The 17,646-nt window shown below is 47.9% G+C and overlaps 1 protein-coding gene across 1 annotated transcript in view; it reads right to left on the reverse strand.

The window, feature by feature from the left end:
- PIK3AP1 (phosphoinositide-3-kinase adaptor protein 1) overlaps nt 1–17,646 on the reverse strand; it is a 113,881-nt gene that overhangs the window by 8,429 nt on the left and 87,806 nt on the right. The window contains exons 11-15 of the mRNA XM_082611352.1: nt 16,832–16,897; nt 14,789–14,994; nt 11,912–11,984; nt 5,227–5,382; nt 328–398 (exon numbers count right to left, since the gene is read on the reverse strand). Coding sequence (XP_082467478.1) covers nt 328–398; nt 5,227–5,382; nt 11,912–11,984; nt 14,789–14,994; nt 16,832–16,897 — 572 coding nt within the window. The remainder of the gene's footprint in view (nt 1–327; nt 399–5,226; nt 5,383–11,911; nt 11,985–14,788; nt 14,995–16,831; nt 16,898–17,646) is intronic.

Below are 17,646 nucleotides of genomic sequence, written 5' to 3' on the forward strand. Positions count from 1 at the left end.
GTGAACAATCAGTGGCATTTAGTACATTCACAATATTGTGCAACCACCATCTCTATCTAGTCCCCAAACATTTTCATGACCCCCCAAAGGAAACACTGTACCCCTTAACCCCTTAAGCAGTTTACCCGCATTTCCCCTACCCCCAGGCCTGGTAACCACCAATCTGCATTCTGTCTCTATGGATCTACCTTTTCTGGACATTTCATATACACGGAATCCTACAATAGGTGACCTTTTGTGTTGGGCTTCTTTCACCTGGGTTTCCATTTCCTGCAGTGAAACGACCCCCGGGACAAGACCTATGGGGGTGCGGGCCCCGGCTCTCACCTCGTTGTCCCCCTCCATCCCGCTGCTCACACTGAGGAGGCTCCGGGTGCTGGATCGGTTACTCGCGCTGCCTAAAGGGCGCAAACAAAATTAGCTGGACTGTGGATTGTCTCAAGGTAAAGTAAATGCAGAACTCTAGCTCTCACTTACGGATAGAAACAATACACAAGCTGTGCATACGGGCTTCTTCAAAATGCTGCCGTCTAATAACTCTACCATGTTATTAGAGTTCAGTTTTTCTTTCAGCATAAAATGAAATGTCATCTTTGTATTTCCACTTTTTGCTTTATAGCTACCATTTACTGAGGGCTTACCCCACATTATGTGCTTTAAAAGCACGACTGCATTTAATCCCTATGAAAACCCTACCTGATATTAGAGCTCCGATCTGACAGACAAGAAAACAGAGATGCTCTAGTTCTCACGTGTTCAGTGGTATTTCTAAAATCTGCAAACAACTTTCGTTGCTAAAGTTTTTTTTTTACCTATTTAGAAATTACAGCATGTGTGAGTATCACACATGTATACATACCTTCTAAAAAGGGGCCAGTGTGACACAAAACACAAAGCACAGATTCAAAAGTATAATTTACATGCAGGGTAGGAATTGTGACTCTGTGAGTTTAGGTGCTCAAGGATGTAAGTTGGGGATTTATCACCTACCTCGTTGAAACAGCATTATCCAATAGAACTTTCGGGAAATGTTCTGTTGTGTGCTATCCAATTTGGTAGCTAGTAAGACACATGGCTAATGCAACTGAGGAACTAAATTTTATTTACTTTTAATGAACTTAAATTTAAATAGCCACATGTAGCTAGGGGTTATGGTATCGGACAGCACAGCATTAGAACAAGCTCAAGAACGTGATTGGTCTAGCAGTGAAGAAGGAAGAGAAACAGTTAATCAACTAAAACTTTGACTTTAATTTACCAGTATTGCCTTTAACGGTATTGCCAGATCTTAGGTCTGCTGAATTTCCACTCAAAATAGCTCCTCATCATATTAGTTTATAGGTAAATTGCCTTAGTTTTGACTTCATTATGGTACCAACTTTGACCTAATTAATTTAGATGTTAGCTTGATGACAGTAGGTTAAGATTATAATTTTGGATTGTTTCTCGGAGGCAGATTTTTAAATTTAAAATAATGTGTCGAAAATATTTCTAGAAACCAGGGGATTCAGAGTTAGTCTATTAAGGAGCACGTGACCCTGTTTCTTTCTCTCCAGCTACCCACACATAACACTGCTTGCTCAGCCAGAATGTCCTTTTCTCCCTGCTCCCCCCAGCCCACCCCTATCCACAAATCGAAAAGCTCCTGTCCCCAGTGTTCAGGACAAATGCTATCGAAACCTTCCCAGATCCCCCCAAATGGAAGTAAACCCTCCCATCCACAGGCTCCCACCCCTGTGGAGCCAAGCCTCCCAGGTCATTCATCATTGTTCATCCCCTTCCCTTACAACGAACCAGACTCCTTCCAAAGTTTATCCACTAGGAGGGAGCAAAAAGCTGTCCAGGCACTGGTTCCAGGATCCTGGAAATTCGCACAAGCCAGCTCCCCTTGTCCCTTCCCTTGGTGTTCTTGAATTTTTAACTCTCACCCTTTGGCTGTGAGCCTTTGCTCCTGGTTTATCAGCCCTGTCTGGCCCTCTCCTCTCTCCAAGGCTGATGACCTGCTTGGCCACAACCTGCCTGGACTGCATCACTAGTAGGAGGCTCTGGCCCCAGCCCCATCATCTTCACTCTTGCTGGGGGAAGGGGGCAGTGCCCAACCCCTTGCCACGCTTCTGTCACCAGGGAAGAAGGATCAGACAAGCATCTAACTGGTACTATTTTTTGTGTGTGTGGTACACGGGCCTCTCACCACTGTGGCCTCTCCCGCCGCGGAGCACAGGCCCTGGACGCGCAGGCCCAGCGGCCGTGGCTCACGGGCCCAGCCGCTCCACGGCATGTGGGATCTTCCCGGACCGGGGCACGAACCCTCGTCCCCTGCATCGGCAGGCAGACTCTCAACCACTGCGCCACCAGGGAAGCCCTGGTACTATTTTTATACCTTCTCTCCTCCATTATAAGTCCCCTGAGGACAGACCCTATTTCTTTTTCAGCTTTATGTCTCCAGTATACAGTCTAGCTCCATATGCACAGAGCTGTCCTCAATATTTGGTGGAGGAATGAATGAGAGAAAAAAAATGACCCTATATATATGACCCTTAAGAAACTTGAACCAGACAATTTAGAAGAAGGTCAATGGTCTTTCTGTAATGAAACTTTTGTTCTCTTAAACATAACACTAATATTTTGTGCTTAAAATTATAGTCACAACCAGAATTAACCTGCAACTGTTTTCCTGTAGTTCCCAAGAGATGACAGCTGCACCATAATAAAATAGTGCTGTTTTTAGGGTATGACTCCAGGGGTTGAGGGGCCGTTGGTGGATCAGAGCTGGGCCATCCTCCCTCTCCCTTTTTGCCCTGGGAACTGTTTCTCTTTGGAAGGCAGTATGTCCCCATGGTTGAGCACACAGAGAGATCTGGATGTGAATCCCAGATGCCCTGCTTAATTTCCAAGTGACTCAGGGTAAGATGCCTAACCTAAGCCTCTGTTCCCTGGTCTCACAGCACTGCTGTATAGAGTAAGACCGCACGGTAACAGGCTTGGCACAGAGCCTGTAAGAGCAAGCATTTGATTAATTATAGCAGCTATCATCATCATCATCATCACCAGTCTCAAAATGGCAGATTATCCACTAATGGCCCAAGGGCCCTCACCTCCAGTGTCCACACCTTTGTATAGCCTCCTCCTCACCTCCCTCTCGGCTTAGCCATGTGACTTACTTTGGCCAATATGACGTTAGCAAGTGTGATGCAAGCCAAAGCTCGATAAGTACTTGAACACTGGGGCTTGTCCTTCTGGAATGCTCCCTTTATGGATCTTGTTATCATACAAGAAGTTCAGGCTATTGAATTAGAGGCCATATGTAGAGAGTCCCTGAAGAGTGAGAGGCCATCGTGGATGCTCCAGCCCGTGCCAAGCTTACAGCTGAATACAGTCACATGAGTGACCCTAACTGACCACAGGGGGTGGAGGTGAACAATTCCCACTTGACTCCTGGCCAAGTTTAGAATCAGACATAAATAAATGATTATGTTTCAAGCCACTGCATTTTGGGATAGTTTGTTACATAGCAATAGATAACTGTACAACAGGGCCTGGATGCGGTCTACAGCAACAGAGTAAAATAAAATCCTCTGGTCTGTCATTTAATAACATTTTCTACCCCAATAAGATAGCCGTCTCTGGGCAGTAAACCACCAGACAAGGTAAGAAGCACAGTTTATGCTTCCCAGTCTATTCTCACTCCAAGCTAACTCAAAGTGAAACATATGCATAAAATGGTTTAAATGAATCTGAACCTGAAGTGAGTACTCTGCATTTATCTTGTTAAATTTCCCCTTCCCCCACCCCAGAAAGCCCTGCCCTCACCCCAAAAGTGTCTATACCACTTCTCCTCTCCTCTGTGACACGTCTGAGTCAGCTGCCTGCCTGTCCCTTGCTTCCTCTGCCACCTGTGATGACTCCCATTTATCAGAATTCTCTAAATTGTCTAAAGGTGGGGTGATACACATTATCACCCCCATAATGTAAGGGGAAGTTTTCTTCTCTGTTAAGTCTAGGCTTGTCATGTGGTTGTATGATATGCTTTGGGTCTGTCTCAACAGGTAACAGTGGCAGAGAGAAGAGCTGGGTTCTACTCTCATTTTGCCATTGACTGGCTGTGGGACCTTGGGCAAAACCCTTTCCCTTTCTGGGTTACAAATACTCTATTAATAAAGTAAGGAGGGGGAATAGTTCAGAGGATCTTGACCTAAGTCCATGGATGGGCAAAATTGTGTGTGTGTATGTGTGTGTGTGTGTGTAAACACATGCATGTGCATTTTTATAGGAAGCACATCCAGAGCATATACCAGCCTCTCAAAGGGGTATGTGATACAGAAAAGATTAAGAACCCCTGGGTTAGGTGAACTTCCGGTTCCTACATCCATGTGGGGGTCCTCCACCTGACATTTAAGGAGACGTGAGTCCTGAAATTCAGCTTGTCTCTTGCTCTTTCACTTCTCTCCTAGCTGTTTTGATAACACTGAAATGTTTGAAAGCAGGGAAACTCGATCTATTTGGCTTGTGAAGCTAGTGTGTCTGAAGTCAGCTAATACCGCCCTGGATCTGGAAACAAAGCACCAGCTCCTGCCTGCACATCAGCGTGTGTTGCCTTGTTGCAATCAGACTCCTAATCAAGCTGTCAAGCCAAAAGGAAGACATTTCCAAATTAGATCCTCAACTTGCCTATAAAGTTGGAATTCTCAAATCCGAGTTCACTGTTTTCTAATGTTTCTGACTTTGTGCCCTTTCCTTCCCCTTCCCACAGATGAAGCAAAAAGAACAGTAGGCAAGAGTCTTGGCCCTGGATTCAGTCCACCTGAGTTCAAATCCCAGCGCTACCACTTGTTAGCTATTTAACCTAGAGGAAGGCACTAAGTTTCCAGTTTCCTCCTCGGTAAATAGAGGCGATAATACCTATCCTGTAGAGTGATTATGAGAATTAAATCAGAGAATCTGTGGAAGAGGCTTAGCATATAGTAAATGCTCAATAAATATTAACAAGTATTATGATTAGGATTTTTCATGTATAAAAGCAATAGAGTAATAATTATCATGCAAGCTGGCTTCACGGGATATTTGTATAAAGGATCTTTGGCGCCCTGAAAAAGGCAAACCTCACAGGCTAAATGTCCCCCATTTCTTACACCTCCCAAGCCCAGATCAGGCTCCAAGTAAGACCTTCTGGGCTCATAACAGAGCACATTTCCAAGGCCCAAAGGCACCTGTGGGTCACCTGCTTACTTGCTGTGCTGGAGGTACTGTCTGTTTTCCAGTCTCCTCGTCTTAGCTCTGTCCTTGCGGGAAAGACGCTTTTCCTGGGGCCACTCTCATAGACTCCAAACTCCACTTTCCCTGGCAGGTGCTGTGAGTGCCGAATTGGGACTGTGATCTCCAAGTCTGGAATCAGAGGGAAAAGGGATAATAAGCTTTAAGGCACCAGGATGCCATTTACAAAACTGCTGGGCTGCTCCCTCTCTCCACCCACCTCCTCCACCTGAATCTGGAGGGTGCCTGGAGGGGAGGAGAGGGGGAAGGAGGAGGAGAAAGGGAGGAGGAAGAGGGTGGGGTCCTGTCCAATTCAGCACTGAAACTCCACAGACTACTGTGTGGCAACGGTTGACAGAAAGTTGGGGTGCAGGAATGTTAGAAAGGGCAGAGAAATGCTTTTGCATCAGGTACAAGAAAGAACATGTGATTAGGGAAAGATCCGGGGCCCCGGCTCCACCACTCACCAGCTGTGGAGCTTGAGTTAAGTCAGTCGACCCCTCTGAATTACTTCCCTTTCTGAGGAGGGGTTGCGAATGCCATTGATTGTAATAATAGGTTATCCTGTGCATCACGCAGAGTTCTAAGAGCTTCCGTATTTTTAGCTCCTTGAATCCTCCCGACACCCATGAAATAAATACTATTGTCAACAGTCTCAATAGAAACTAAGGTACAGAAAAGTGAAGTAGCGTGTCCCATGTCCCTGTCACACAGTCGGTAAGGGGGACAGCTGGGATTTGAACCCAGGCTCCAAAGTCCAGGCCCTTAATCACTACTCAGACTGCCTCTCAATCCCTTAATAAGTGATGGATGAAGGGTGGGTGGTCCACAATGACAGCAATGATCCAGAAAGTTCACGAAAGGGGGTCCATCAGGCCCATGAAAGATTTGGTGACTTGCAAAGCTCATCAGTGGTTTGAGACCCCCCAGATTCAGAAGGATAGATTATCCCTTTGCCCTGCAAAGCGTTAACCTAACCTCTTTACTGGCTTAGCCCTGCCCAGTGGTTGGTCTTTCTTCCTCCCTAGATTTCCACCCCTGGGTGCTATGAGCAGGGAACAACTCCAGCTGACAAGTGGAACAAAACATCTGTGCGGGCCCAAACCAGCTTCCTCGCCAGGGAAGTGGGAGAGCCAGGTGATCTCCTGTCACAGGGCTCCCCTTGAGGCCCTGGACCTTCCCAAGACCTGGGGTGGGGCTCCTGCGAAGAGGTGTAAGCGCGGGGGGCACTTCTGGGGACATGTAGTCTCATTCTCGAGGAACCACTTCCTCCTGGCCTCTCCTCTGCTAGGGGATGGGTGTGGCAGGAAGTTCAGGGAGCGCAGCGTCAGGGGTGGCTCCGCTTGCCAAAGCCAGAGGTCTGCCAAGAAGGGTAAACAGGTTAAACGGGTAAACAAGCACAGGTGCAAGGACAGGGTAGACCAAGCGTGCTCAACATGCTGCATGCAGAATATTAAAACAGTGGACTGCTGGTTTGCGTGAGCTCGAGCTTCCCTCATCCTAGAGACTCTGGTTCCAAGTGTAGTGTCTGGTCCTAGTACTAACCCAGCTTTCCAGGTCTCGGTGGAACACAGATCTTTTTCATGTCCTTGGGCTCTCTTGCTTACAACTGAGCCATGGAGGCACCCACCCAAGCTTGGAAGCACTTGGGTAGAGACTAGCTGGTGTACCCACACGTGGGTGTGAGCCCATGGTGGCTCAGAGCCCAAACAGGTGACACTTCTTCCCCCCCGCCACCAGCTTTCACCGAGCTGATTAACAGCAGTCTCTTAAAGGGAGGTTCCTGTCTGCTTAATTCACTTCAATGAAGCAATTTTCGACTCTGAACAGTTCGAGGAGGAAGGAAAATAAAATACACAGGAAAAATGTTGGGAGTCAACAGTTCAAAAAATCAAGTAGAGCCGGTCTAAGTGTCTACAAAATGCTGATATTCTTTGAATAAAGGGACACTGCCCGGAAAAATAATTATCGTCACTATACTGCGTAGTACTTTTGCCAGAGTGCATTCACATGTGTTACTATTCCTCCTTTGAACTTTGCTACTCCGTGAAGCAGACAAGCTGGGTGTAACCACAGATGAGGAAACTGAGGCACAGAGGGGTTAGAGGAAAAGGCCTGGATCATGAAGTGATTCAGTGACAAAGCAGGGATCAGAACACAGGCCTCCTGGGACCCAGCCTGCTTCTCCAGGTCCCGCTGTGCACCGGCCACAGACACGCCCAGAACACAAATATTGATATTCTCCTCCACGGGGCCAGGCTGTTCAGCAAGTCGGGAGTCAGCCAGACCTCCTCTGATTCCCTACACCATCAGCGCTCTGCACTTCTCAGCGAGAGGAAAACAACTCCCCGGGGCTGAAGAAAGACTGGCAGGTTATTGTGGACAATCTGTTACTTTTTAATCGTCCTTGGTCTTTTAACACAAATTAAAGAAAAATCACCATTGTTTTTCTTTTCTAAGGCAAATGAGGTTTCCAAATGAATAGAGTCAGTCCTTGAGTGGAGTGGCCTCCATTCCTGGAAAAGGTCCTTCAAGCAGAAATGCCATTCATTGGCCCTAATTTTCCTATAGGTCAATGTTATCCTGTGTCGATGGTTTTCAAATGTTCTTTTGTTTTTTGTGAAGCAGGATTCTTTCCTCTAGTGAAAACAGAAGCTCAGTATAGAAAATGGATTTTTTAAAAAGGAGCTGCAATGGTTGAAGCAGAGTAAGTGGCCCCAAACCCTGTTCCAATCCTAATCTACTCCCCTACCCCATCCCCAACTGCCCCCCAGTTCCTACCTGCTACCCCTACAAGCATGGATGCAGCAGCACTGGAGCACCTGAGTGTGAAAATCCCCAGAATAGGCAATTTCAAGTTAGAATGTACTAAGTACACAATCGAGTTTTATGCAAAGATCTAGTATATCATATTTACTCAACCATAAATGATGCCTTCTCTTTGATGCTCTGATGACCTTGGGCCTCACCAGGCAGTACAGGGTCCAACTTCCAACTGCGTGAGCTTTCTCTGGGAGCCAGATTACAAGCGCCCGTCTCCCAGCAGGCCTCACCCAAAGACACGGGAGCTGGTGTCTAAATGCCCCACGGGAGGGATAACTCTTCCAGTGTTCTCCATTGACTCTCAGAGTCTCTGGGGAGATGAAACTGCAGTCTCCATGGTGCTAACTGCACGCTGCTGGCCGCCTTGCCTTCCTCTCTCACTTCCCACCCGCTCCTGTGTTTTCTAGGATCACCTCCCATATCAGCTCAAATCCTTGTCAGGGAAGAAAAAGTTCTAGAAATGGATAGTGTTCATGGCTGTACGTTATTTTGAGTGTACTCAATGCCACCAAATTTTACATTTACATGCAAATAGGAAATTTTATCTTATGTATATTTTACCAAAATAAAAAACAAAAATATAGGGAGACTCTTGGTGCTGATGGATAGAACATTCTCCCCATGTGGGCTACTTGTGGTCCCCAGCCGTTCTTGCTCAGTGTCAAATTATACATAATTTAATCTTTTAATAGTTATGACATTAATTAAAACCCTCGATGTAAAAAGAAAAAAAAACGTAACCCTTCACCACCACCACCCCCAAATCCTGGTCAGGGGTCTGCTTCTTGAAGAGTAGGGTAGCAGGGAAGGTAGGGCATCTAAACCATGTTCCTTTGGAAAAATTTAGACATTGACCATTCCAATCTAGACTAGAGCCACTGGTGGGTATCACTTATTCGGAGCCTGATTAGCCTTGAGTGAACTTTGTAAAATGTGTCAAAAGCCACGATTCCAGGCCTGGCCCCCCGATGGTGAGCCCCAGCTCAGCACACTCTCCCTGGGAAGCCCTGGCTAAGAGGATGCCAGCTGATGTGCGGGTGGTTTTTAGAGTGCCTCCATGTGCCGGGCACTGTGCCTGACCCCAGTTATGCCCTAACTCATTGAATCTTCAGAGAGACTCTCCTGGATGGGCACTTTTATTTGTGCCATTTTGCAGATGAGCACGGAGGCTCAGGCAGGTGAAGTATCTTGCCCATGGTTCCCAGCTAGTTAGGGGTGAACAGTGAGCAGGAACTTGACCTCAACCCTGCTAGCCCCAGGGCCCATGCCTGCAACCCTCTACTCCTCGGCATGCATGTCTGTCTTGCTTCCATCTCTCCAGTGGGCCCAGGTGGAGCCTGGGTGGGTGGTACATGTGTGATGACACCAGTAGCTCAGTCCTGGAGCCCAGGCTGCTGAGCACACATGACTCCAACGCTACGACTCACCGGCCTTCAAACACCACATGCCCCACCAAATCGCAATTCTCTTGATACTACCTATATTTAAAAGCTTGAAATGTTTCATTCAATTAAGGCTTCTATTGACCTCTGGGTTCATGTGCTCTAGTTTTAAAAAGCACCTCAGCCCTCTACCACCGAGAACCCTATTGTCTGACCCTAGGATGACTGCAGCTCTTGAAACAGATTTTCTCCCTTCTCTCCTTTTTCCTCCTCTCAAATAGGAGGCAGACAAGTATGAGGGAGGCTAGTGGCAGCATACATTTAAAACTTAGTCACCCAGGCAGGAGTCTGAGGATGACCCCTCTGACCTTCTGCCACGGTTGTATCCTCTTTACCCCTCTCCTTCCAAAAAGTCAAAATCAATAATATTCACTAGGCTACATTGCTTGCAAAACACTGTGCTAGGCATTGTGGGACAGGCTGTAGCTGGGAAAACCAGACCTACACAAATAAAAGACTAACTCATGAGCTACCAGATGGTGAAGATTGCATCTTACAGGTCTCTGTATTTGGCTGGGTGCCTGGTGCTCAGTAAGTATCTGTGGAATGAATGAATGGTGTCACCAAACGTTTCACTCAAACCAACCATTCCAACAGAGATTTCTTGAGTTCCACCAACGTACTGTGCTACATGCTGGGGATTCAGCAGAGCACAAAACAGACAAGTTCTTGTCCTCACAGAGCTTATGCAGGTGGTGGTGGCAGGGTTCGGGGGAGAAGGGGTGTGGAAAATAACCATGAGAACAGAAACATAATTCCAGTCTGTGATTTGTGAGAAGAGGGTGAGCAAAGGCACAGGAGGTGAGTCGTGGAGGGCTACTCTGGAGAGAATGGCCTAACTCTGAGGGATGAAAAAGAGCCAGTGGGTAAGGATGTGGGAAAAGAAGTGGAGGGGGGACAGCAAGTGCAAAGGCCCTGGGCAGAATGCCCTTGGCATAACAGAGCAACAAAAAGCAGTCCATTGCAACTGGAACACAGGGTGTGAGAGAAAGTGGAGGATGAGCTCAGGCATCACATCATGCAGGGTCTTGTAGGTCACAATGAAGAGTGTGATTTTACTCTTGGGACAAGAGCCTCCAAGGGTTTTGAGCAAGAGAGTGACATCACCTGATTTTTATTTTTGAAAGGTTGTTGACTACAGTTTGTAGGATTAACTGTAGAGGAATAAGAATGGACACAGGGAGACAATTGAAGAGGCTTCTGCATTAATCCAGGAAGAGATGATGGTGGCTTGGATGCAGCTGTGGCATGGAGGGTCTTCAGAAATGATAACATGTACTTTGGAGGCAGAACTTCTGGGAATTGCTGATGGTTTGAAGGAATGAAGTAATAACAACCAGAGGCAACAGAAAAGAAGTGCCAGGTGGATGGAAGGGATACTAAGTTCTATAGATGCTCAAATGAAGAAGGAGTACAATGGCCAGGAGTGATCCAGGAAGGCTTCACTGAGAAGGGGCTGTCAGGGCTGGGTCTCTCAGCACCGGTAGTTTCATACAGGTGAGGAGGGAGAGGCATGAGCAAGGGGCCTGTGGCAGGAAGAGGTCCTGTTTGAAGACCAGGGTATTACCAGACTGACCAGGTTCATGGAAAGTCGGGCCGTGGATGGCAGCTGGAGACAAACTACAGAAGTTATGCACCAGCATAGTTCTTTATGCAATGGAGCGCCATTCAAGATCTGAATGCTTCTGAAAGTCTTTTCTTGCCAGCTCTTCTTGGTATAAGGCTGGCCAGTGTAAATAACAGAGACCCACCATGCCAGAGGCTCTCAGCGAGGATATGCAGTGTGGGCAAATGCGCATTCCTTGCTCAGGGGTGGTGGTGCCACATGGGTAGCACCTGGGGGAGGGAGGGTCAAGGGGAACAGAGGGGCCTGGTCCTCGGTGAGAACAACTGGAATCCATGGCGCTGCTATTGGGCCCCCACCACACACGGCAGGAGCCCTGTTGCACCTGAGACCGGGGCTTCCAAAGCAGTGTTTGGTGTGGACACTGATGACACAGTGCCCTGCTTGAATCAGAAACAGACACTATGTGAATGGGATTTTCTCTTTTGTCTGCTCAAAAAAAAGTGTCTTCCTAAATGCCAAGGGGAGAGTCAGGTGCCTGGGGAGAAAGCATTATCATCCTCTTTCATGGGAGGAGGGATGCAGAGTTCAAGCCTTCCTTTCATTCATTTGCTGACATGCCTTATGTGCCAGGTACTAGATTTATAGAATTAACAAGACAAAGCCGTTGCCCCCAAAGACCTCATAGCCTAGTGGGGGACCCAGATCTATAGACAGGTGACAGGTGCTGGGCAAGCATTCTGCCCACTCAGGCCCCAGCAGAAAGGAGAGTCAATGACAACAGACCACAGCAAAGCCCCCCAGCATGCAGCACCCCCAGGAAGCCATATACCTGTCTGCTTCCCGGATTTTTGCTTTTCTCTCTGTCTTCGGGTGATGCTATCTCTTAGCCGTTTAAGATTTTCCTGGAAAAAAATTTAGTTTATTTTAAAATATACACCAGAATTATACCCTCTGGGCATTAGAGTTTATTCCTGATTTTATGACATTTGCAAGATATATCACATTGCAATAACATTTCCAACGTGCAGATGAGGCTGGAGTGCACTTGCAATCGGCTCCCAGAGAAATTCAAGCCCTCTTAGAAGCTGTGCCTGAAGAGAAGACATCTTGTCCACAGCAAAGTATTTCCCCTCCTCTCTGGTTCTCAGCTCCTTCCCAGCCCTATAACCCACCACCCACTTTGCACGCCCCTTAGAAAAGCCTGTCTCCTACTTGCTTACAAGCTCTCCACCTACATTCCTACCTCTGAGACTGTGTTCTCACACATTCCCCTGACCCTGAGGGACACGGATTCCATGACTTCGTTCCAAGTCTGGGTCAAGGCCCGCCTTCTAAGCGCCCCCTCCCATACTGCTCCAGTCCTTACTGCTGCCCACGCCATCTGCCACTGGGCTACACTGCCTTACCCTGTGTGTGTGAGTGTGTGCACGCGTGCGCGTGTGTGGTCTCTTCAGAGGTACTGTGAGCTCTCAAAGGGCAAGAGACCAGGTCTCGGACCTTTCTGTAATCCTGCAGTCTGGTCTATCGCAGTCATTCAATAAATGTTGAACAGACGTGTGAGGGTCAAGATTTGCTGCTATTTTAGTCAATAAATAACGATCAGCTTGAAGTTAAGTGTCTGAGCATTCTAGGGAAATGCCCCAGGGACCCACATCCAGACCATCTGGTTGGAGCAGAAGGTTCCAGGGAGGGAGCCACGGAGGCAGGACTGAAAGGCTGGTTGGGGTGTGACTGCAGCTGAGAGACTGAGATTGGTCCAGAAAGCAGCAGGGAAACATGGGAGGTTGTGGGCTGGCCATAGCTTTAAGGTCTGGCAGAGAGGAGGGGGAAGGAGTTGGAGGCAAGGAGACCCACCAGGAGACAATGTGATAGGGCAGAGGTAGGCGATACAGGCCAGCACGGGGATGTGGCAGAGGGAATGCAAAGAAAGGAGCAGAGGCAAGAGGGAGAACGTGACGGAGCAAGACCAAGCGAGACCCACAGCCGGCTGGATGCGGGGGAGTGTGGAGGAAGAGCCCAAGAGGGGCTGACGCCTGAACCTCAGCGTCTGGAAGATAACAGTGCAGTGAACAGACACAGGGCGTCGGGAAAGGGCAGCAGCCTCGAGCGACGGCTTGCTGTTGGATGTGCTGCAGGTCTAGGGTGCTTCAGGGGACACACCCAGCTGGTGGCTGGAAAGGTGTTACAGAGACACAGACTCAAGAGTCACGTGCACGGAGAAGGAGCTGAAGGGAACCTGGGCGGTACCTGCTCACGGGAGGGGAAGTGAAGGAGACAGAGGCGTGGAGGAAAAGCACGGTGGGGCAGCCCCAGGAATAGTCTTCACACCCCCCAGTCCTTGGATGGAGGGTGCTCTGGAAGCACCAGGAGGCTGTCAGAGCATGGAGTACTCTCAGCATTTACTATGTGTCAGGCATGCTGAGGGCTTTACAAGGTTTACATCGTCTAGTCCTCTCCCTTCTCATTTCAGAGATGGGAGAGTGGAGGTACAGAGAGGCCAAGGTCATCCAGCCCGAAGAGGCAGAATAAGGCTGAACTCAGGCTGCCTGGCTTTGGAGCCCCGGCTTCTCCTAACTACCGTGCCACGCGACACCAACTTGACAAGAAAGAAAAGCGGTGTTTGGCCAGGACCAGCCTGTTCCCCGCAGCCCCGCAGCCTCCCTGGGTCTCCGGGGTGACGAGGGCCCTGGGTTCCTGCATCCAGACCCCCAAAGGGAAGGGGGGCAGGCTGGGAGAGCAGGTGACCCTGTTTAAGGGAGCGCTCAGAAGGCAGAAGGTGTGGTGCAGGGAGCACAGGCTCTGGAGCGAGAAGGGGCTCGTCGGAATCCTGACTCTGCCCCCTCACCTCTCTGAGCCTCACTTTTCTGTAAAATGGGAGCAATGACACGTATTTCAACACAGGCTGTGAGGGGTAGAAGGGATTAGGTCCACGCAGCGCTTAGCACAGTGCCTCAGGTTGTTGTCAGAGATGGACAAATGCAGCTTTAGGACTCACGTCCCCACTTCTCACTGTGTGGAGTTACATATCCTCACGCTAATAGCAAGAGTCTCCTGACAGCCCAGCCCTCCAATCCCAGTCTCCTCTTGAGTGGTAGCCATTCGGATGGGTGTGGGCTAGCTGTTCCCAGATTTTTGTCTTTGCATTTGCATACATGCCTACAGTTTGTGTGTGTATGTCTGTGTGTGTGTGTACGTCTGTGTGTGTGGGGGGGTGTGTATGCATGTGAATGCGTTTTAACTTGAGTGGTTTTATGTCTGAGACTTGTTTTGTTCACCTAATCATAATTCTTGGGAGTTGTCCCAGTTCTCTTTGAGTTCTAAAGTATGATAGTTCTGTGGGGGTGTTGGCAGTAGGGGTAGAGAGAAGGCCTCTGAGAAAAAAGGTGGAAAGCAAAAGTATAGGGCCACACACAGAGGGAAGAGGCAGGCACAGAACTGGGAGCTGCAGTTGACTCTTGGTTCCTGATCTCTAGCCTCACGACAACAAGAAAAGCCATCCAGCTCTCAGCCAGGGAGCCATGTGGTTAATGACAACAGGTGACAAATACACATATGCACTGACTCACCGTGACACCCAAACAAATGTTCTCAGGCCCAGTCACAGGTGTGCAGCTACAGCAATACACAAGACAGCCACGGACCCAGCCGTCCTCCACTGTCTAGCAGAGAAACAGACATAAAACGAAGTCCATCTGGAGCCAGTTACCTGCTGGAAACGAAAGGACTCAGACCGCTTCTTCTGGTTGAGCTGCCACTCTTTGAAGTGGAGCACGGCTTCATCCACGTTGACGATGCCCAGCTTCACCTGCTCCTGGAGGGTAATAAGCTGCCGCTGACCTGGAGTTTTCATCCCAGCAAATGGGTCATACATGCTTGACTGAGGCCCGTCCCTCCAGGGTCTGACAGGTGGCTCTGGAAAAGATGGAGAAACTCAGCTTGACAGCGGCGCCGCTGGCAAGAGCTGACCGGATGAGTGGGGTTAATGAGGCTGGTCGTGGGCTCAAGAGAATGTGTCTCAAAAGAACAGTTACATGTGGAACCAAGAAAAGGGAGATATGACATGGAATCAGAGAGAGGGAAGCAGCTAATAATTTCAAGTCCTGTTACACTAAAGTAGACAAGGCCACACCATTTTAGGAAGTAAGGCATCCACGGAGTGAGTCAACGTGAATTACTGAGAAGCCTTTAGACCAGCATTTCTCAACCTTGGCACTATCGACATTTTAAACTACATAATTCTTTGTTGGTGTTGTGTAGTTGTCTTGTACACTGTAGGATGTTTAGCCTCATCCCTGGCTTCTGCCTACTCGATGGCAATAGCATCCCCTTCCTCAGTTGTGACAATAAAAAATGTCCCAGACATTGCCAAATGTCCTCTGGCCGGTTGGGGGGTGGGGAATGGAGGAGAAGTCACCCCCAATTGAGAACCACTGATTTAGACTAAAATCCACTCCAGAAGAGAATATACAGGAAAGTCTAACCAGGCTGCTTCTCCCAGCACCACTTCCTGCCCTCCCCAACCGCCCTGCCTCCAAGCAGCATGGGGCACAGAGATCGAGGACCTACAGGTATGAACTGCCTGAGGAGACTGGAGTGCTAATAGAATCATGACCCAGTCCAATATCACCAGGTAAAAATTAGGTTCTGGGTCCCAGCTGACTCTCCTTGGGTTGTTCGTGTGCCAACCTCTCCTCCGTATTAAAAATTTATAGTTCTCTGCTTTGGATACTCTAGGGAAGTATGAAGCCAACTCCTCTCTCTCCAGGCTCTGTGACTCCTCTAAGTTCTGTGGGAAGAAAGAGCTACTTGAAGAGGTGATGGGGCCACTGGAGCATATGAAAACGACTTGACATTTCACTGCTCATTTCCTGTAGGGCTATCTTTGATTCTAAATTTCTCCAGCAGGACCCCATGTGAGTTCAGGGAGACGGTATGAAGGAAAAAGAGATGACTTCACCAGTGGGTATTGAAAAAGCTTCAAAGAAGCTAATGTATCATTCTTACCAACCATTTACTCATCTGTCTACACACACACACATAACTTTCTCCCAGGTTTGCCCTCTTCCAGGCTGTCTTTAATTGTGTTGGGAGATGGAATGTGGGGACAAAAAAAAAAATGCAAAAGCCAATCAGTTCCAATCTCCTACCACCAAAGCCCTTAGGGAAGCTTTCAAACGCTTAGATGGTGTCATAGTTCCTTTTCAGAAGAATCATCAATGGGATAATACTGAATGCCTCTGTTTAGCACAAGGAAATTCATCAAGAACAAAAGAATACTTATCTCTTCAAGCTTCCTTAAAAGGTCTTTGGAAAAAAAAGAAAAATGTCACCCAGTGGCAAGCAAAATGCCTCAAATAAAAGTTGAATTAAAGTATAGTTTAGCTAATACAGATAGGGTAGGTAAATAGCACGGTAGGGCTGCATCACCAGGTAAAGATTGGGTGCTGGGCTGCCCACTTTCATCCTGTTGGTATCCGTCTCAATGTTTAAATTGCACTTTAGTGTGCTGTTACAGACACTTTCTAGGGTATTAATGTTGTTGGTATGATCAATTTGTACAGTGTTCTAAGGCACCCCAATCTCTTCTCCTCTCCCTTTACCATCAGTACAGCTCCACTTCAGGTATCTCTTGGACCTCTCTGTTTTTCAAGGATAAGGAACTGTGACACCTGGAAATCACCGAAACATGAACACTTCCACCACCCAGAAGTTCAGGTCATACAAAAGGAAGCGGAGGACATCTGCTTACCTTTCCTGATGCTCTCTGAGGTAACGTAGAAATTCTCAGACCGCTCTTGACTTTTTCCTGCAAAAACTATGAGATAAAGAGTATTCTAAGTAAAGCCAAATAAGATCTCTTTCTAAAAGGCTTTATAATATTTTATACATTTACCAAAAAAATTACCAAAATCTTGTACAAAAAAATAATAATAATGGATCACAACTTGGACCACTGTATGCAGTTCTATAAACCAAAACTTTAGGAGGCAACCAATGAGCAGAAGATATAGGGATTATGAAATGAAGACAGATCAAACCAACAAGGTCTCAAACCAGAAAGACAGAGCCAGTCAGAAGACATGATCAGCATTTACGAGATCATTAAAGAAAAGGATAAGGTGAACAAGATTACCCTTTTCCGGATCCTTGAATACTGAAGCGAGCCGTGGAACACCTTGAAGTTTAAGAATAAAAGGAAGTGCCACTTCACATGTCAACAAGTGCCATAAGACAGAATTCAGAGCAGTGGAACAGGTAAAATATGTGCAAGCCTCCAAGGGGAGTTAGATGAAGTCAGCCATGCACAAGAGACACATAAGGACTTGTAGGGGGGACTTCCCTGGTGGCTCAGTGGTTGGGAGTCCGCCTGCCAACGCAGGGGACATGGGTTTGAGCCCTGGTTCGGGGGGAGCCCACATACAGCGGAGCAGCTGGGCCCGTGCACCACGGCTATGCGTTCTGGAGCCTGCAAGCCACAACTGCTGAGCCCACATGCCACAACTGCTGAGGCCCGCACGTGCCTAGGGCTCGTGCTCTGTGGCAGGAGAGGCCACCACAATGAGA

This window comes from Mesoplodon mirus, assembly GCF_964341445.2.
Source record: "Mesoplodon mirus genome assembly, chromosome: 2".
Lineage (NCBI taxonomy): Eukaryota > Metazoa > Chordata > Mammalia > Artiodactyla > Ziphiidae > Mesoplodon > Mesoplodon mirus.